General features: G+C 31.5%; 1 protein-coding gene and 1 non-coding gene across 2 annotated transcripts in view; both read right to left on the bottom strand.

Annotated features, from left to right (window-relative positions):
• Positions 1 to 16,957, bottom strand: part of LOC118201859 (trypsin-1-like) — a 32,082-nt gene extending 15,125 nt beyond the window's left edge. The window contains exons 1-3 of the mRNA XM_035374027.2: positions 16,756 to 16,957; positions 10,455 to 10,537; positions 1,402 to 1,502 (exon numbers count right to left, since the gene is read on the bottom strand). Of these exons, the coding sequence (XP_035229918.1) occupies positions 1,402 to 1,502; positions 10,455 to 10,537; positions 16,756 to 16,828 (257 nt within the window). The 5' untranslated portion in view covers positions 16,829 to 16,957. The remainder of the gene's footprint in view (positions 1 to 1,401; positions 1,503 to 10,454; positions 10,538 to 16,755) is intronic.
• Positions 6,983 to 7,055, bottom strand: TRNAT-UGU (transfer RNA threonine (anticodon UGU)). The gene has a single exon. It is a non-coding gene; the product is annotated as a tRNA-Thr (tRNA).
• Positions 16,958 to 22,182: the final 5,225 nt, after the last annotated feature.

Below are 22,182 nucleotides of genomic sequence, written 5' to 3'. Positions count from 1 at the left end.
TTTAATCCAAATGACAGCAGAACTGAGCAGACCAACGGCCAGAGAAGCAGATAAACAGGTAAGCAATTTTGATTTCAATCTATATGGCTGTGAATTAGTTAAAAACAGATGAGTAAAGTAATAGCTGTCATTAAACAGAATCTGTTTTGTTTGTAATAATGCATTATCATAAATACTATAATTATGATGATTAATGTTTTTTAATACAAATTTAAAAAATTATTTTAATTCTTCGTAAGTTATGATGTTTCTGCTTATATAATTTATCAGGTACTCTGTGCTAATGCTACTTTCTGTTTGCACTCCCGAATCATATATCGGAATACACAAATGTGTTGTGAAGCCATACGAAGTACATCAAGTACCTTCTAAATCTCCAGATCTTTTCTGATTCTATAATCATTTAATTTTCAGAAAGAAATGAGAAATTGTCTTTTAATTTTCAAGAATATCGATCATGCTTTTAGTGCCAGAAGTCAAAACAGATGCAAAAATTCTAAGCTTTTTTAAAAAGGTGCAAATATAGCTTTCGCTATGGTTTGTGAATATTTTTAATATGCTACTTCAAACGTATTATCACGTTTCTTCTGTATTTGTTATAAATTACGGGTCTGCATAAATATTACTGTGTTTTTCAGAATAATTTTAAAAAAGCGGATACAAAGAAATTTATTTTTGCGGTATTTGAAATAGCGAAATTTATTGCTACTTGAATCCTGTAAATACGCGAATGATATTGCATACATGATAATAAGTACGAAATTATTGAGGTAAATTTGTAAGGTCTAATTATAATTTTTCTAACCAGTTATTTTAACTACTTTTCTGTCAAACCAGGTTTCATTTTCCTGCCAAAATGTAAATTTCCAGTGGGCGCGATATTCAAATTAAGTAGAAAGAAAGAAGTACTTAAGGGAAGGTTTTGGAGGGCGAAATCAGAGCGTGCTCTGACTGCTTGAAGGCCACTTTGCTAACTTAGATTCTCTCAATTAGAATTCTGTGACGTTGAGTTATTCTTGCCATTAAGCTTGTTTACGCCGACTTCAGAACAGCTTCGGGTCAGAATCAGCTCGCGCATACTGTTATACTTCATTAATTTAATTTATCCATTATCTTTAATTTAAACCCAGAATGTTGGCTTCTGTAAACACGAATGAACTGTAAGAACGAGTCTGTGAAACTTTATTGGATTAATAAAAGGGTCATTTACACCCTTTCTTTGTCTCTGTGGTATTTATAAGACAGAGTTTTATCTACCTGTTTTTTAGAGCTCTGATCTAATTGTTCCTAAGATGACCAGATCTTATAAATTTTAATTAATGTAAGTTATTATGATAAAAGCATACGTATATAATAGGCCAAATTTACTAATTATACATGTAGATATGAATAAAGGTATACCTATTTACGCAATGTCCAGCTGTAAGCACCCAAAGCTTTTTCAGGATTACTCCCCCACAATGATGTTGGCCAAACATGCTTCCACCTAGTCTAATTGAAACCTATAATAAATGAACATAGTTAAAGTCAAAATTTATTTTTCTTCTGCATGTGTTTTTCAAATTTATTTTAAGGGATACATATTATAAATATTAAGGCTAATTATTCTTAGACACACTTAGAAAAAGTAACTAAATGTTTTCAAACATGAATATACAAAATCGATAAAAAATGTTTGAACATCGCTTAAAATTCTTGAAATGTTATTGTTTCATTAATCGTTGTTTTGACATAAGTAAATGTTAATGTACCATTTCATTTATCAGTATTCATTCGCTCATGCTCCCTTGGGAGTGAAAATATGCAAAAAAAAAAAAAAAAAAAAAAAAAAAAAAAAACGTAAAATAGTTTTCTATTCACAAAACATTATGAAGTTAAAAATTATGAAAATAGCTTCTGACTAACGCAATTAAAAATGATTCTGTATTCTTTCAGATTCTGTATTGCGCCCAAAGAGACGTTTATTTACATTCATATACATGTTTCGAGAACATTTGGGCTGACGCCCTTTTGGACCAAAAATATTTAAAAACAGCATATCTTTAGAATTTTTGATAGACAGTCTAGCAAAGTCGAGATAAAAAATGATTTAATCCATAAATTGTTGTCCCGGCTCTCTCTTAAATCGTTGAGTTTTTTAAACAAAAATTTATTAAAGTTTCACAAAATAGGAAATAAATAATAAAATAAATTCGAAATTCAAAATTTGGGCTTCCAGATGCCCACGTTCGGGTGGAGGACTGTGCTCTTCAAAATGTGATGGCTCTAGGTATCGTTGTTTTTTTACAGTGCGAGAAACATACATACATACATTCATGCAGAATCTTCATTATTTAATTTCTTTAAATGTAATACAGGGCGATAATATTTGGTGGCAACAATGAGAAAACTGATTCATCGCTTTAGTGATTTGACACAAAATGCCGTTTCGAGATTAATAGCCCTTCTAATAGCGTACGATTTTCTTAATAGCGTATGATTTCTTTTTATAGAACAAAGAACAAAACAAAATTTTGAATTTTGTTTTTCTTGTTTTCTTAGTAGCAAAGTAGGGAAAAGTTTAGTTAGAGCTTGGTTTTGGTGTTGTGAGCGCACGCTGTTAATTCTACCATCTGTTAACTTTGAATATCGGCTTCGCATTCTTGCCGCCGAATTATTATCTCGCCGGTGTAGGTTTCTGACTCAGCCTGCCGTGCTAAATCGAAAAGCGTAATCTTGCATTTGTCTTACCTACATGTTTGGTGCAGCCGATTGCAACCAAAAAGGGAAGTGCACAACTACATGTTATAGCAGACTCATATAGAAAATTTCAACGTTCTAAGGTTATGCGTTTTTGAGTTATGCAAGATACATACATACACGTACGTACATCATGGAAAAAAATTTCTTCTGAATCCGTTTTAAATCCATTTTAGAATCCGTTTTAAGAAAAAGAGTCCTTTATTTTGTCCGTACGTACAAATGTCACGCAAAAACATAGTTTAAATGGATTCCAGGGCTGCCAAAATGGATATTTTCAGTGAAATAGAACACCCGAAAATGTTTTCGATTCCTTTACTTCGTACAATAAAGTAAATAGTGTATAACTGCAAGCGACGCCCCGGATATAGAAACCTGAATTTTAATTTAGGTTTAGTTTTGTTTGACAACTTGGTTTTGTTTGCAAAACTGGAATGTAGAAAAATGTTTCGAATTATAAAGATCTTTTTAAAAGTTAATTTGAATATTCTTCATTTAGTGCTTTCTCCAGCCGCCCAGACGGTATAGAGATTAGGGAAGCCTTACTGCGATACCGAAGGGACCGGGTTCGAATCCCGGAGAAGGCATGAATGCAAAAATTGTCTGTCCATTCATAGGATGCAAAGGTGGCCCACCTATTAGGTGCCTCCATTATAAAGAGACCACCGCATTTGGCATTAGAAGTAGCCGGTGTCGGCACAGACAAGTGTCCGCCATCGAAAAAGAGAAAAACGAGTACTTTTTCCAAGGAGAATGCAATACAAAAAAATTTCGAAACTGTGTAAATAAATTATTACAAATTATTATTGAGTTTTCACCAGATGCACAGATTTCATAATTTTTCATTTAGCATTTTTCATAAAAGGATGTAAAACTAAAATTTCCAAAATCGAGTAAATATTCTCTATTAAAAATTAATATTTTGTGTCTGGTGTAGACACATTGATTCAAAAAAAGAAAATTAAATTTTGTAAAGAAACAAGTGATTTTTATTCAGCATTTTTCCAAAAAGCAAAGAATGCAAGTCTAGTGGCTCGTTAATCATAATTGTCAATAGGTCAGTATGTAAACTTTAGGAAAATAAGATTCTTAGTCAATAAATTCGACCCAAAAAGAAGCCTGTTTTCGTAACCTATTCGGAAATTACATGAAAAGTTCCAAAAACTCGGAATATATGTAAATGCAAGATAAAAAAAAACATAATCTAGTTTAAATGAAAATTATTTAATGACATTATTTATGAAGCACACGCATATTTCCTCTGATTACAAAACAGTCTCTATTTCACAATAAATAATTTCTTTCAATAAATTGCGCAATATTCTTAGTTATATATTTTTGTCGATCTTTGATTTATCGCATCAATCATTTGACTTCCCACTATTGTTTCCTCTTCTTGTCTTTCTTGTTAAATTAATGTTTCTAAATTTCCTTCAGCACTACTGTACTAAATAACTGTTGATTTAGAATTAAAGCAATTTTTATACAGGATACTTGAAAAAGGTAGCTACGGACTATACTCGTATTCACTTCAATAGTGAGTCTAAATATGTGCTAAATATGTACATTAAAATGTAATCGAAAATTTTACGAAAACAATTTTAACAGTGGGGATGGAACTGTTTCTTAAATTAATTATAACTTTTGGTACGAACTCCAATAAGACGAATATTCTGAATGTTTGAAACATTCAGAATAATGAAAAAAGTTCTTAGATTTTAATTAGATAAGTACTAAATAAATCCCATAATTTCATGTGCAAAATTCAGAATGATATTTCAAAACGAAATTACTGACTGAATCATTTTTCCTAAGTTTACTACCGTCGTAAATCAAGAGATCAGTGAAAAATTTAAGAAGGAGCTACAAAATCGAAGTTGTTCATTTTGGAAAATAATGCCTACTATGTAAAACAGAATTCGCAGTTAAAGTTGTGACTTTCTATTTGAAAATATTTATCAGTCGTATATGCAAAGATATGGAACTTCGTGTATTTAACTACTCAAAGCATGACGAATATTTCACAAATTAGAATTTTTACTCTGTGAGAATCATAATAAAAGTTAGATTTTATGTTCGTAGAGTTATTTCCCCTATGGTGTTCAAACTATTTTCATAAAAGTTTCGGTCTTATTTTAAGAAATTTTACGACCGAAAAGATAGATTTAAGATCATCAATATTTAAAGGAATAAGGAGACTGAAATTCTTTTTCGAGCATTTTTATAATACATGTGCTAGAATGACATGCACAGAAATACACAACATCTATCAGTGACAGATTGGATACAATACTGAACACTGGTAGTTCTACTCAGTTCGAACTTCGGTAAATAGGCTGGATGCATGGATGTGTAGAGGCATTAGGTCTTGTTTCTTTGAAGCAGGAGACGTAGAAACGAGCTGTGCCCTCGCCGGAACTCGAGCCCTGTACTTTCTCAAATACGTATCGAGTGTACTTCCAATTACACCACGAAGGCATGCGGTTTAAGAAGAGAGAAAACGCCTTGTATACTCTCCCCTTTTAAAGGGCGACTGGGGATTAGGTGACCCAGCTGCAAATTCTGGTGGTGGCAAACAAGCAGAATTTTGCAAAACTTCATAGAAGCATTGAAGTTTTTTGAAATATCAATCTGAATAGTTGAAACACATTTTTTACTAAGTAATGTTAATTATCCTCAACCATAATATTCACCTCAGTGAGCACAAATTGGCCGCCCGCGAATACGTTTCCCGTTTATTTATTAGCATTATTATGAAATCAAATGATATTGCGATAATTTAATGAAAGTTTTAAGATTTAATGATTTTGAGTTCAATTTTATATTAATTTTGTTACTATTAAAAGCGAACGGAAATAACGCCCTAGAAAATCTTGAAAAAGAGCTAATTAATTGACATTTTTTAATATAAATATTATTGAAATCTTTGAAAATACGTATTTAGTTAATCTTTTCTCTTACTTGGCAAAAGATAAATAACCCGAGTTACGAATTTTTATAATTGCAATAATTGCTTTGTTTTGGAGTACGCTTATATGTGAATGTTTTTTTCGCGCATGCAAATTAATAAGTCTAAAAAACAGACTGATCGAAGAGCATCTGCAGTTCGCGAGGTTTTAGTACTTTTTCTCCACGGTTACAAATTTCTATTAAATTAAAACCACCGAGAAGTATTGCAGTAAGAAATAAAAAAGCTTATGACATTGTAATTAATATTAATTAATATACATATACTTCTTCTGTATGCGTTCAAAAATTAAATAAATACAAGAAGAATAGGTTGTTATTATTTATTCTAAATTTTTTCTACATGGAAATTTTCAAAGTTTATTTTATTTTATTTATTTATTTTTAAAGCTAAAAGTACGTTATTTTAGTGGTTCGGCGGCATGAAAATTGAGTTTGAGGCCAACTACTTACATTATTGTATGATATTTAACTAAATAAATTAAAGCATATGTTTTGAAACTATATTTTATTTTCGGGTTAAAAAAGCAAATTGCCTGGGAAATACGCGATAGAAATTAAGCTTTTTTGATTGATTGCATGGCGAGAATGAAAAAAAATGAAGTGCACAAAATTGCTTAAATTTTTCTTTCATGAATAAGAATTTATTTCAATTGAAGAGAAGTAACTTGAATACGACACAATAATTATTTTATTGCCGACTTACAGAACACGCTGAAAATCCATTTTCCATTTATAATGTGGAAAATAGACATTTGTTCAAAGGGCCAATTTCATTCGTAATCTCTTTCTTCCATGATGACAAACTAAAGCAGTTAGGTAGCAAACTCTTTCTCTGGCACTAAATATTTGAAAGCTTTCAGAAACTCTGTAAAATGCCAGTCACTGTATTATGGATGAATAGCTAGGGAATATGAAAGTTTCCCTTTGAATGTCAAGGTTACGGTCGTTGGTTTTGGGCAGCCACGAATTAACTTCCTCTCTAACTCAAAGGAACGGATGTCACGTAAAAGGTTTAACCGGAACATGCAAGTCGAAATCAATATTTAGTGACCAAGAAGTTCAATACATTTTCTTGAGGATATTTACAGCATGTCGTGTTTACGTTAAGATGGGAACCATGTATATGCTTTTAGTATTCGATCCGTCGAATTCATTCTTCAAAAGCTTTGTTTATATAAATCTAATGTTTGAGCAATGAATTCAAACAATTTTTAATGCTTTTTTTGTGGAGTCATTAGGCTATTTAGAAGCAGGAGATGTGAAAAATGTACATTGCCCTCGCCGGGACTCAAACCCTGGACCTCTCGAATACACGTCGAGTGTGCTTCCAGTTACACCACGAAGGCATGCGAAAAAGAGGGAGAAAGCACCCTTGATACTCTCCCTTTTAAAGGCCGACTGGGTATGAGGGGGACCATTCACCAAATCCTGGTGGTGACGCATTATCGTTCACTACCTTTTGGTTCGGCTGCCACTGTACAGTCATCAGGTTATTTTGAAGCAGGAAACGTGAAAGATACGCAATGTCCTCGCTGGGATTTGAGCCCTGAACCTCTCGAATACGCTTCAAGTAGGCTTCCAATTACAACACGAAGGCACGCGGAAAGGAGAGAGAAAATGCCTTATTGATTGTATATAACACTGACTAAAGTGTAAACTCTCTAAGATATTGAAAAAATCTGATGTGTACACCACATGACTTCCTTGTACGGAATATTAAATTATACGCATTTTTTTTCTTGAATTTCATTTAAATTGATTGGATTGAATTAAATCTACTTCGTCGACAGCGCATAAACCACAATAGAGTAAATGCACTCTTTAAAATTCACTATATTTGTTTACTATAACGGCACTCTGAATGCACAAAATTTATATAATTTGAAGAATTATCGTTCACACATGTTCTATTCAAATACTACAATAAAGCTAAAACGATGTATGAAAGAAATTAAGCAAAAAAAAAAAAAAAAAAAAAAAAAAAAAAAAAAAAAAAGAAAAGAAACAGTTTTTCACAGACGATTTAGTATTTCTCATTCAATTAATTCAGTTCTCACTTCGCGACAAGACAAAAATACATAAAAACTCAAAATATATGTATTAAAAATTACGAAGTAAATCTTAAATACTTATTTCCTCGAAGAAATTCCAGAAAGGATTAAGCATGATTTAATTCGCAATAATAAATGAAGGCGTTATTTTTTGTGTTGCGAAGCTTAGTCTCTCTAGATTGGCAACAAATCTACAATTCTGCTGTTTCAATTGTAAACAAATATGTCCGCCATGTTATTTAAAACTTAACCGCACTTAAACAGCTTTTAAAGTGTTGATAATTGTACAAAAATTGCTTTCAGAATTACGAAAGGGATTAAAACTTTAACCGGAAAATAAAAACAACATAATTCAATCATTTTTAAAGCAAAAAATGTATAATTTACAAACATATAAGAGTAAAGAAACTGAGATCACCGAGCCGGATAACAGAGTGGATATATATATAAATATATTTATATACGTTTGGTGCGGACGATTGCAACCAAAATACGAGGTGCACAACTACATGTTATAGCAGTCCTATATACAAAATTTCAACGTTCTGAGGCTACTGGTTTTGGAGTTATGCGAGATACGTACGTACGCACGTACGTACATACGTTCGTACAGACGCCACGAAAAATTATCTTCAGAATAAATTTTAAAGCAGTTTTACGATTTTTTTGGAGGAAAAAATCTTTTATTCTGTCCTTACCTACAGATATCACGCAAAAACATCGTTAAATTGCATTCGATAGCGGTCAAAATGGATATTTTCGTTAAAATATGTTGCCTGAAACTTTTCGCGATTACAATACTTCCTTTTTACCTCGTACAAGGAAGTAAAAAAAGAACATTTACTTTACTACATGAGTTGTAAAAAAATGAGCAGTCACAGACTGAAAAAAAAATATTAACCATATGTAATAAATAAAGTATGAAATCATATGTGAATAAATGCATGCAAATTAAGCTTCTGTACCTAGTATGTTCGTTTATTGTTTTTCATTTCCAAGAATCGATCATCTGGGGATTCGGAAAACAGCACTTTGAAATTCTGTAAAATAGCCAAAGAGCTTTTTACCTCTAAGCTTTGTTATAATCTTATATTGGTATTTGAATTATTTTAATATCTTTATTTATTTATCTATGCATTTTATCACTTAAAATTTTACCAAAATGTGCTTTTTAACGAGCAGATTCATATAGTTTTGTTTTTCCAAAAAACACTGAGGATTGAAATTTAGCTGACCTTTCTTTTTGCTTATCGCTATAAATATGCAGTAGTTAAACTTAAAAAGAATGTTTTAGCAGCTACGTTTCTTGGAGAAAAAATTAGAAAATTTCTTAAGTAACAATATATGAAGCTGAAATTAGGAAAATATTTTGTCTAAGATTCTAGATACTAGGCATTAAATCTAAATAATTGAATCTGCAATTAGTTAACGAGCTTCTGTCTGCTATAGGAAGGAATCGTCTTTAGAGAATTTTAAGCAAATGAATAACTGTAAAAGTAAATGAAAGTAACTGAAGTATATACTGAAGGGCATTAACCTACGAATTACACTAGAATGAAAGTAATTATAGCTTAATATTTCAGAGATTTACATGCTCTTATATCAAACACATTTTCAATATTTACATACCGATTTAATAATAAAGTAATATTACTTGCCAGAAAGAAAATGTACACTTTGCACAAAAAAGTGTTACAGTTCTATCTTCCGTTCTACTGGGCCGATTGACGAAATTTAGCTTTCGTTTTCCATGTCTTGAAAGTGAGACTTAGGTTACACATTGGATTAATATACAGCATTTTTCTAACATAGGAATTTCCGGATATGACATTGTAGAGTCTTTTAGTACGTTTTGACTGCAGAACTTACAGAAAAGACTAAGTAGAGAATTCTCGCTAAGTATTAGAAGAACGGATGATTGCAGAAGAAAGTTTAAATAATCTTTTTATTTGAACTAAACTTAACTCGGTGCTCATAATTTACCACCACTTTTCATTATATTTTCGTTGAAATATGGTACCCGGAATTTTTTGTGATAGTAATGCTTCCTTTACATCGTACAAGGAAGTAAAAAAAAGATATTACTAAGTATATATGAAATTCAATTAACCTTGAGGAGCTAAAATTTTGAGAGCTAATTTTTAAAAGTACACGTGCGATTTTTTACAAAACTTAACATTTTGGCATAATTTGAATCGTAGAATCGAAATATGAAAAAAATCGATATGTCATTTCAGAAAATGTTCGATTTTGTGTCAAAATATCTAGGTTAGAAAAATGATATACTATATATATATCTAATATATAGCCTAAGTAGCGCTTTTGAGACATGAAAAATGCAAGTGAAATCGATCAATAGCACGGGAGATAATAACTGTTTTTTTCCTTTTTTTGTGTGTGTGTGTGCAATTACACATTTTATTTTTCTTACGATAATTTTTAGATTATTAAGCGATGGGGATATTTGCATATGACTAATAAGACTTCTAAATTAAATATTAACAGAAAGAAATTTTACGTAATGTTTTTTCATTATAAATAACGCAATTCCGCTGTTTTCCATAAAAATGAGAGAATTAAAATTTTTTGCGAAAGGTTAAGGAGCCAAAAATTTTTTAGAGATTTCGGGAATAGTAAACATTTGGTAAATATTCATGAGTAATATTTCTGAAAAGTGAAAAAAATGATGCTTACCATGAAGGGAAACTCTCCATCATATGCATTTTCACCACCTACTATCCTTCCGTTACGTACAGTCTGCTTGCCGCATTCCAGCCCTTTATATTGAGAAAATTGGACGCAAATATTGATTTCATGCATGAAGATAAGGCAACAATACGGAAAAACTTATTAGAATGATGCTAATTATTATTAAAAAAAAGAATCATAGATAGTAATATATATATATTACTGTCAAAGAACTAAGAATATAAAAAAACTAAGAATATAAAAAAACTAAGAATATAAAAATAATTGCCATTAAATATTACTCTTCTACCCATAAGCATTAAAGGGCAGTGATATCCCGAAGTAATGCAATAGATGGGACAGACAAAAAGCGCAAAAGTACGGGGTCTAATTTTGCGCAAAAACACATGTGAATTTTAGTTAAGTAGGATCAAGAAATGAAAAAATATTTTTTTTTAGAAGAAAAGTATGTGATAAAGAACATAATTTGTATATATGTAATAAAACAATCTCTCATTGTATTGAAGCAACAGACTTGGAAATGATGCTGGTCAATAATGAAGAGCAACTTGGCAGCCAAGGCAGATTAAATCTTCATTTTTATTTCAGTAAACATGTTGCGGCCACAAATATCTTGGCACAATCGTTGTGCCTATTTCAAGATATTTGCATTTTTTTATAGCTTTGCAGTAAAAAGAAATCAGCAAGTGTCAGGCCGAAGTGTAGAAGCAAATGCAGCTGTATTCAGGATGAAATCTTAATTCAGAATGAGTTAGGTTTGGTTCTCAATTGATTGAAAAATTAATACTTCTGTAAAACTATTATTGGCTATTCGTGTTTAGTCCCATTTACGTCACCAGCATTATGTAAGAGTCATATGACATGGATTAGTTTTGAAATGACGCTGTGAAGAAAAAGGTTACTATTTTTAAAATACGGAAGCGATATAGCAAATTAAAAATTAGCATAAAGGGACTATTTAAATACTACTTTAAATTATAATTTATAGTTAAAATTAACACATTTTTTGTCTTACATATTCTATTGCTTCATTATATATATATATGATTAGAAAATAATATTAAAATAAAAATGCTGCAATAAAACTGTTATTTCGATATCGATATCTTCATAAAATTTAATAAATTTGTCTGATGATTCATAGACGTTTTTCGAATGTGAAAGGTTTTCGTAACAAGCTAATAATATTTTTGTTCCTTGCTTTGCAGATAAAAACTTTCCTCACTAGAGTTTACGTTCTCCAAAATTCGTAATCCCTTTTTAATTAAGCCAAGACCTCCTGTTCAATTTGCAATTATCATATCAATTATCATTATTGCTTTTTTGGTGGATCTGGTCTAAAGTGTCGGTTTCTGCAGTAGCTATTTGCTTGCGCATCTTTATATAATATCATCGATTATTAGATTTATGAGTCGAATAACTTTTCTGATGTCATCGTTATCAACTTTAAATATAATTGCCTAGCAAAATTGATAAGTTCTTCTTTTACATGAATAACTTGATCAGTTTCTGGTGCTATTTTTATTTCGCTTTTGGAACGCAGTATACAGCATAATCAAAACCTCAAACCTAAAGGCTCAGGAAAATGCTGTAGATTCTCATGGGTAGGATTCTGCTCTATCCAGATGCTTGTGTTAATATCATACAGATCCTTCTAAATTGGAAGCGAGTTGTTGCTTAGTCTGAAACAATTCATAAAGTCTGAAGAAGTTTGAAATAATTTTTTTTATTTAAATCTAAAACGAATATAAAGGCAAAGCTTGTGCGAGAGATGAACCTCCTCTACGTGAGGGTACTTGTATTTAAATTGACATTACAAAAAGCCCAATGCAAATATAATTAACGTAGTCTGAGATTACACACTTTATAGCCTACTTAAGCTGTCTCAAGGTATTTATTGGCGCGAATTTTAAACGTTGGTTAACAAGACCCTAAAGCCGAAATACAACATCGCCAACTGGCGATAGTAACAGTTTGGTATGTATTAGTTTCGGCACTGGATGGAAAAGCTGAAGATGGAAAGCTTATGAGAAAGTTTTGAAGTATAATCGTTAAAAAGGAGAAATATATTTAAAAGTATCAAATATAGTATGTTCTTTGGCAAATGTACTATTATGTCTGGTCTTTTAGAAAAAGCTGGTAGACTTTGAAACAGTCTACCTTTATTGATTTCGAGGGTGATCAGGCACAATTCCTGTTTTCTATTTTTATGCTAAAATAAAGTTCATTTTCAGCCTAATTTAAAATTTTACAATGGTCCATACATTTATTACATTTGCTTCGCCTCGAATTTAGTTTCAGTGTATCTTGCTCCATTTATGAGAAGTAACCAAATGAAGTCTGCACTCTGGATTATAATGTTTTTAAAACTTCATGGCAAATGGTCCTCTGCCTTCAAATTGCGCCTATATAACTTTTAACGATTATTAAGTAATGTATTTCAACAACCATTTCTTTAAGCTTCATCTATTATTATATATTTGAAAATTACAGTACAGTATTGCAAAGTAAAATGCATCCTCATGAATAAACTTAGATGATGCGTTTGATTTCAAATTAGTTCTCGCTATGGAAGAATGACCTTGTTTGCTTGTTGCATGGGAAGAAAGAGAACATAGTGTCTTTTCAAACATAGGCTATAATGCATGGGCAAAATTTGTAAACTTAGGGGCTTCGATTTCTGCGTGGGCATTCAAATGGAGCGAAGTACGCCATTTATACTTTGAACCATCCATATATTCGTGCTGACATTTGAGGAATGGAAAAATTTTGTCTTCGAAAATTAAAAATATAAATAAATATTATTGACCTTAAACAGATTAAAAATCAGAAAAGTGAATAATAATAAATATTTTAGAAAAATAGTAAAATGCATAAATATTATAGGTTAAACTTTGAGTTTCTTCACTATGTTTTATAATCGCGCACTTCGGTTTCCTGTTATAACATTATAGCCGTCACTTTCAAAGACGTTCACTTCATTACGTTCAATTACGATATGATTTTTGATATTCAGAGTAAGAGTTCTTTAGTAATATGTTAGAAAATTTATGCCTGTTTTGAGTTTTAAATAAGAAAAATGAGAAAAAAGTGTGAAACGGAATAGTAGGTATACTAGTAGTTAATGATAAGTTTCTCAGAAATTCTTGTTATGTTCGACGTTTTAGGGAAAAAAAAAACATTCAGTTTTCTCTACGAAAAAGTTTATATTATATATTTTAAACATCTAGTGCAATATTTCATCAAGCTGAAATATTTTTAAACACTTTCTTTGGCCTTCTAGGAAAATTTGAAGGTCTTGAAATTTACTCATTTACGAGGTACGTTTTTTAACAAGGAGTTTTACATGTCTTCCTGCACATTTTAAAAACGATTTTGAATTGTCCTCATTTAAGAGAACATTAAAACACTTCGTTTTAAGAAACATGCTATAACTATAAATCATAAATATAAGAAATATAACAGAACTATAAATGAAGGTGAAAATAAATAGTAGCAAGGCATTAAAATCAGAAGCAAACTAACTCACAGCTACCAACTTTACACAGCTGGTTTATCAAATGTTGCTGCTGGAGTTTTGCTGCAGTAATTATCACTGATTTCATCAAACAAAAGCTATTTTTGGAGCAAAAACCATTTTCCACAAAAAATGTGTATGACAGCAGAAAACCCAAAATTTTAGATACTATACTATCATAAATATAAAAAGGAGGATATCTGTATTACATTTTAATTACATCGATAAACATCAATCACAGCATGACTTACAAAACTTATGAGCTCTTCGGTTTGTTATAGTAGCACGTTTAAAAATTATCTTTAGGAAAAAACATAATTACAGTATTATGAACTGTATAAAATCTTGTTAATTTCATAATGAATATAAACGTTCCAAAGTTTAGTTTAAAGTAAATTTATAGCAATAAAAGAATCTGGAGCATTTCAGACGTTAACGGTCGCCCAAAAGGGATTTTTAAGGTTTTATGCGCTATGGCTGAGCTCGCAGTCTACCACTCTGCTGTTAAACTCACTCTTACTAACCGAAATTTTTTTTGTCTTTTTAGCTTTATTATTAAGTATCATTTTTTTCATCACTTTTCAACAGCAAAATTACAAAAGTTTTAAAAGCAGCATAGGAATATACCTTTAGAATTCTCGATTGATCGTGAAGTGTTGATAGATATTTTCCGTTTTTTTCAGTCTTTTCTCACTTCATCATATCAATTTTCAGGTTTCTTAGTAAGATGGCTTGCAAAACTTTTCTTTTCTGTCAGTCCAAAGGGACAATTTTCTCTGAAGGACTATTAATTTCGTTTTGACATTTTGCTTTGGTTCACTATAAAGGTCGGTTCACTTTTCAAATTGTTGCCACCAAATATTATCGCCCTGCATTATATTTAAAGAAATTAAATAATGAATAATCTCCATAAATGTATGTATTTTTCTCGCATTAGGATAAAACAATGGTACCTAGAACCATCAAATTTTAAATAACGTAGTCTTCTACCGAATAATCTGAAATTTGTTTTATTATCGATTTCCTATTTTGTAACCACTTTAACGAATTTTTGATTAACAAACTCAGCGAATTCAAAGCGAGCAATGGCAACACTGTACGAAAAAAAAAACTTTTCATCTCCAGCGTGCGAGATTGTGTATCGGAAATTTTAAAGCTTTTCTAATTTTAAAAGTATTTTGCGATTATGCTGTCGAATTGAATTTTATGGTTTTATTGCAAAGAACATGATATTTACATAAAATACGATTAAACAGAAAAATCACAAAATATTTAAAAAGGGCATATCTTTAGGACTTTTGATAGACAGACTCGCGCGCTGGAGATAAAAAATGTTTTATTCCGTACAGTGTTGCTACTGCTCGCTTTGAAAGCGTAGCGTTTGCTAATCATACATTTGTTAAAAATTTTGTAAAATATGAAACAGATGAAAGACTTTTTTCAGGCTTTTCTCAGTTCATCATATCATTGTTCAGTTTTCTTAGTAAGATGGCTTAACGTTTAGTGTGTTTACTTTATTTACTGAATATCCCGATCTTGGCGCTCATGCTACATGAAATTCGATTCAGCAGCAAAATCACAAAATATTTAAAAATAGCATATTTTTAGAGTCTCGCGCGTTGGAGATAAAAATATTTTATTCCGTACCGTTTTGCCACTGATCGTTTTGAATCGTTGATTGTGTTAATCAAAATTCATTAAAGTTTCCAAAACATGAAGTAGATAATAAAAGGAAGACGGAATTCAAAATTCGGGCTTCCAGGTATTCATGTTCAGGTGGAGTAGAGTACGTTATCAGTAAACAGTACGTTATTCAAAATTTGATAGCTCTAGATACCATTGTTTTTCCACAGTGCGAGGAACATGCATGCATTCATGTAGATTCTTCATTATTTAATTTCTTTTTAATAAAAAGCGTTAACATAATAAATAACCAACTATAGTGATTCATCGCAAAATGTCGTTTGGAGACTAATATCCCATTCGGGACTAACGTTCCTTTAGAACTAAAAATTAACTAATTAAAATAAAATTAAAAATAATGCTTATATGTAAATTTAAGAACATGGACCAGATTAGATATTTAACTGTTATAATAATTATATGTAAGAAAACTAATATTATTGATCTCATTTCCGTGTCGTCGTTCTATCCGTTACTGATCTCATTTCCGCGTCTAGGCAAGATATCTTCAGATTTAAATTTCGATTGCTTATTTTCGATAACAATAATTTTACAATTATAAAAGAGATAAATACCCATTTAATTTGACAATAAAATGAATAGTTAATTAATAAAAATGTTATCTAAATATTCGAAATTATGATTCATCTAAGATATAATCTTATATACAGCGGATGTAAAAAAATGTCATATATTTGACATTCGAAAAAGATAAACATTGAGAAATTAACAAAATAAGCTATAATTAATGACAAATAAACTGTAATTAAAGGTTGCTAATTTCAAAGAATAAATTTTTACTCGAGGTGATTGCTAATGAAAGAAAAAATATTTCATATATTTCATTAATATATATTATTCACAAAATTAATTTTTCAAGTGAATTATTTGCAATGTGTAACTAACTGTTCGTTATTGACTGAAAGTTTCTTCTAATGTCTTATAAGCAAAAAATAATTCTTTACCTTTTATATTTACAAATAAATATTGGTTGATATAACGCTAAACGATTTCTCATAACTGGGTGAATTTAAGACAAAAGCAATGTGAAAGAACGGGCTTGAATAGTTGTGCCAATAGACTCACCTGCTGGTGCTGCATCTGTCGTCATCCATAACAACAACTCCACTGCAGCAACGGAAATCCAGTGAAAACCCATGTCAAACCACCAGCCAGATGAAGAGTTTCCCAAACATAACAAATCGACGCGAAAGGGAGAGTTTTATATATTTCCGACCACCTATGTCCAAGGATGTGACCCAGTGACCCCTGAAGAGTTCGGGGTGCGCCGAAAGATGCGGGAGAGGACGACGCCCTTGACATAGTACCCACCTGTCGAAGACCTTGTTCGTTGGTTAGTATCGAAAGCGTGATTTATTCCACCGCTTTTATTTTTGTTTAATTGCGTTGAAGATATCAGCGGATATCCGAAGGTTTGGATTTTACGGCATTTGTGTCAATGCCAATGAGAGGGAGAAAGCGACTTTTGAAACGAATAAAGTGATAAAATTTGCAGTGGTATCTTAATACTCTAGAAAATGCAAGAGATAAAATATTAATCTTAAGAAATGGTACTCAGTTGCAAAAAAAAAAAAGTTGTTTTTTCATGAGGTGATGCAGATTTAATACAGAAATATAATGACTAAGCGAAGGGCAGATTTTGTTTTGAGATAAGAAAGATAGTTTCATGTTATGTTATACTCATTTCCTTATATTTCTGTTGATTAAATAAGTTTCATAGCTTTATTATTTAGAAATACCAAATGCATAAAATAACTAACTGATTAAACTTAATACTTGTGAAATTTATTTCTTCTTGCAAAGGTGTTTCTTCCGATTTTTAGCCCAAAAGGGACGTTAGTATCGAATCTATAGCGATATTTTCTGTGGCTTAGCTGATTGCCAGTTAGGGTAAATACTGGCAGCCTTTGTAACATAAAATCTTTAATTTCGAAATAATAATATATTTTTAGCCCAAAAGATAGAATCATTAATAAGATAGAATCACTAATACATGTTTCTCACACTGTAAAAAAAACAATGATGCCTAGAGCCATCAAATTTTAAATCAACGCAGTTCTCCTCTCGAAAATATGAACCGGAAAACCCGAATTTTGAATTACAAATTTATTATCTATTTCATATTTTGTAAAACTTTTAACGAATTTTTCATTAACAAATTCAACTAATTCTAAGCGAGCTGTGGGAACACAGTACGAAGTAAAACATTTTCATCTTCAGCGCGCTAGAATGTCTGTCAGAAATTCTAAAGATTCGCAGGTTTAAAATATTATTTTGTGATTTTGATTCGTGCTGTTGAATAGAATTTTATGTGGAGTAAGTTCCGAGAACGGTATATTTAATAAATGATGTAAATAGACAAAAACATTAATAATAAAAAGACAACAGGTTTTGCAACCATCTTACTAAGAAAACAATATTGATATGATAAAGTGTGGGGAAAAAAAAGAACAGGAAATTAGATGCCAACACTGAACGCTGCGTCGGGAATCTAAACATATAGTGCTTTGCTGATTTTAAAATGTTCGAAATATTGCTGTTGAATTGCATATGGATTGACTGCGAAGAATATTTTGCTTAATAATAAAGCTAAAAAGACAAAATCAAATGCTTTAGTAGGAGTGAAAGAAACAGCAAACTAGTAGACTGCGAGCTCAGCGAAAGCGTAGCTGGTGCGAAAGTTTTCGAAAAGGATTTTTATAAAAAGGTTTCTAGATTTGTTTCAACAATTATAGTAAGGAAGACAAAAGCATCTCTTTTGCTGTCTTTACCTGAGTAGATTTATAAAATATTTGATTTTAACTCTTGAATTATTTCTTCACATGATTGTCTTTAGGTGATTTTGTATGATTTATGTAATTAACCCATTATCTTGTTAGTTTAGGTTTGCTGGCATCTCTGCTTTTCGTAAGTCTTTACCAGACTGCGAGTTAGACACTTATATAAGAACAGTTCTTGAATATTTGAGAAAGGGATTTGGCAGCGACGCTGATCGTTGTGGCGTATCATCGCTTAGCTATGAGAATTCCTGTAGACCACTGCTAGCTGAATTGCGTATGCAAATTAGATTAGGTTGAACGAATGCTAAATGGAATTTTGCACTTTTGAACGTCTAGAATTAAATTACGGTTCTTCCTTATTATAGCGGCCCCCACCTTATTCGGCGACCTTATGAATGCGCCATGATCGCAGCTATGATTTCACGAGTCGCGTATGTAAAACTATTTGACACAATCTATAATAAAAACAATAATACTCCCTTGTTGTTTCCTAAGAATAGTTTTAGCTATCGTTATGACAAGGCCATATTTCTGAAATTGTTTTCAACAATTAATTAAAAACATCATTTTTTTCTAAATATATTATCCACAGAAATTCCAAAAAATATGATTCGAGGCGAAGTCGAACTGTTCGTTGTTTTTTTATTACGCCACTTAGTTAAAACTGGAAGAGGATTTAAAGACGAGGGGGCATTATGCTCCTTGTTAATCTCAATAGGCACCAAAATAGTTAAATAAGTGACAGTTTAATATAACAAATAAATTTCTGCGTTTGCTGTCAGATTTGTTTTAACCTCGTGTTATGACAAAAATCAACGGCATTAGCAGAATGCACTGATCTTTGTATAAAAGATGTATTTTCTTCGCAAAGGTGACTTAAATAGCACTAAAATTATCAGATACTGTAAGGATTTATTTAGTTTTAATAACCAGTTATTTTATGCCTTTGCTATCTTTCTCGTTTTCCATTTTTCTGCCAAAATGCAAATTTCTAGTTCGGGTTTATTCAAATAAGGTTAAAAAAGAGATAGTATTTAAAGAAAGATTTTAGAAGGTAGAATCAGAGTCTGTTCCGCCTGATGAAGGCCACATTTGCTAACTGATTCTGTTAAAAGCAGTGTTCCTGTAGCGTTGCGTAATTCTCTGTATTAAGTTTGTTACGGCGATTAAGGTCTGAGGTTCAAGACATAGTGATAGGTCTTTAGAGTTCTTGTCTAATTTATGCTACCAAAGAAGACGAAACTCCATAATTTTAAATTATAAATAGAGTTATTGAGACCATGGGAAATATTCTAGGAAATAATTGAAGCTATTTGTTTAGAAGTAACCGTAAAATTTATATGCAGAGCATCTTCAAATAAATCTGAACTATTTAATGTATGCATAATTTGTTTCAAAACAAGAGAATGCATTAAGAGTAGGCAGGATAAACATAGCCTTCGTCAGTGGTTCCCATCCTTTGTTGTGCCTCACACTCCTGTAAATATCTGATTGCAGCTTAAAATAATGGAAAAATTCGATTTCACCCTTCCTACAGAAGTATATAACATGGTTTAAAATTCATCTTTCTAAGATACAAACCACTTTTATCACACATTCTAAAATTCTGTTTAGCTACAGGTTTCCAACCTAAAGTAAGGAGTTCTTAGTGTACACTATCAAAAATAAAAAAAAAAAAATATTTGACATTCTTTTAGAAGCATTATCACATACTTTTTGGTCCTAGTTTTTTTATTTTATGTAATAATCAATAAATATTTTTTTACACAAGCGCCACTGTTATACCGTTCTGTTGTAGAAATATTATTTAAGTAAGAATTGGGGTAGACAGTTATATTCCATCTTTATTAAATTTGATCCTGTTATGAAACTGCATCATGATCTTATGAACGTATCAGAATAAACGAAATGCACGATGCACACTTTGTAATGTACCAGTTATGCAGAAATTTGCAAAAAGATATTGGATATGTATAAAAACTGATTGTTAAAGGATTTGTCCTTTCATATTTGAGATAAAAATAAAGAAACAAAGTCACGACCGAAGAATTCATATTTAGATTATCTTGAGAAAAGAACTGAAGATTCAAGACAAAATGTCCATAAAACAAGTGCGAAGGAAATTTATTTTCACCGTGTTCTTACCTTATATATTATTTTCTGTTTCTTTGGTTGTAGAAATACAAATACAAGAAATTTAATTTTTATTTCATTATGTTTCTATTTCTTCCTTTTTTGTAATTCAGAAAGATTTACATGAAGAAAAGAAAAGAAAATGAGGAAAAATTATATACTCTGAAAGCAAAAGATGTCTTCGTAATCCAAACGAAACAAAAATATTTCTGAGCTTTGAATATAGCAACGCAATAACTTCTCTGCTTTTATATGCTGCTTACACTGAAAAACACTTTACAGGTAACAAAGAAATGGAAAGTAAACTACAAAATACTTGGTTAACTGTGATTGGTAAGGAAATGACTAAATGGTAAAGAAATGACTAAATGGTAAGGAATGGTTAAATTGTAATGGCCTAAATATTAATTAATTAATTTCTTCTGAAATACAGGGTGTCCATCAATGGTGCCCTTAATTTACAAATTAAAAATTTCGAAAACAAAGATTATTAGAGGAATACAACAAGGCGGTACAGTCATTGTCAATACTGTAAGACTGTTAGATAAAAGTTTCAAAATAATAAAAAGCTGCTTTGCAAAAGCTGCCGACAGATGGCTCTATATTTTGACGCCTGGTGACTTTGGATTTTGAATGGAAACATGTCTATGTTGTTTCTCAATATTTTCTGCGTGCCGGAACGCTTCAAACCAGTCTCTGCTGCAGTTCTTCGGCCGGATTACTTTGAACTGTGCGGAATAATTCCAGAAACAGTTGACACATTTTCAGGAGTAACTACAGTTAGCCTGCGATCAAAGATCCCTACCAGATCATCGGCCAAATTGCTTGTTCTTTGGACATTTAGCGAAGAGCTTGTGAATGATTTTCCCATCGAGTCCTTTGGGAACATTCAGTCGTGTTTAAAAACTACGCCTTGTTGCCACAGGACTGTGGTCTAACCTCTGGTATTTCAGTACCAGAAATACATGTTGTTCATTGGAATTCACAATTTCAACCTCTTCCTTCCATACGCTAACCTTCTTACAAGTTTCAAGGGTGGAACTGATCTTTCTTAGTCGAAGTACGGATGAATGCTGCGATTATCATGCAAAGCTGCACAACGTATTAAGGCTGTCTTAAAATGGTTGCCTGTAGGGGCGCTTGACATAATGACACAGAGGCTGGGTCGGGATACACACAATAGCAGGTACTGGTATCGTTTTTATACTTTGATACTTGCATTTACATTGGCGTCAGCGTGAACTGTATTACTCTATTACCAGTACCTCAGATACCTTACTCGTTTAGGGAAACTACACATAAATATTCGGCAAAGAGACTCAATGGATGAGCTGCATGTAAAATAAAATAATGAAGGTCCATGCTTGTGTAAATTTGTGTGCGATGTTAGGCAAACATAAAATGTGTTAATGAGTGTTAGCCAAAAATACATGTCAAAAGGAGAAATGAGATGAGAAACACGGAGGAATGTGGGAAGATGTAAGTGCAGAGAAATCTGATTCACTGATACTAGTCACGTGAGGGGTTACTCTCCCAAGTTCTTTATCGTTCTTAAGTACCGGTGTCGGTATCAGTAACC

The sequence above is a fragment of the Stegodyphus dumicola genome, chromosome 5 (assembly GCF_044657685.1).
Source record: "Stegodyphus dumicola isolate Sdum_Otavi_A_Nest chromosome 5, ASM4465768v1".
Lineage (NCBI taxonomy): Eukaryota > Metazoa > Arthropoda > Arachnida > Araneae > Eresidae > Stegodyphus > Stegodyphus dumicola.
This window is presented reverse-complemented; position numbering and strand designations above follow the sequence as displayed.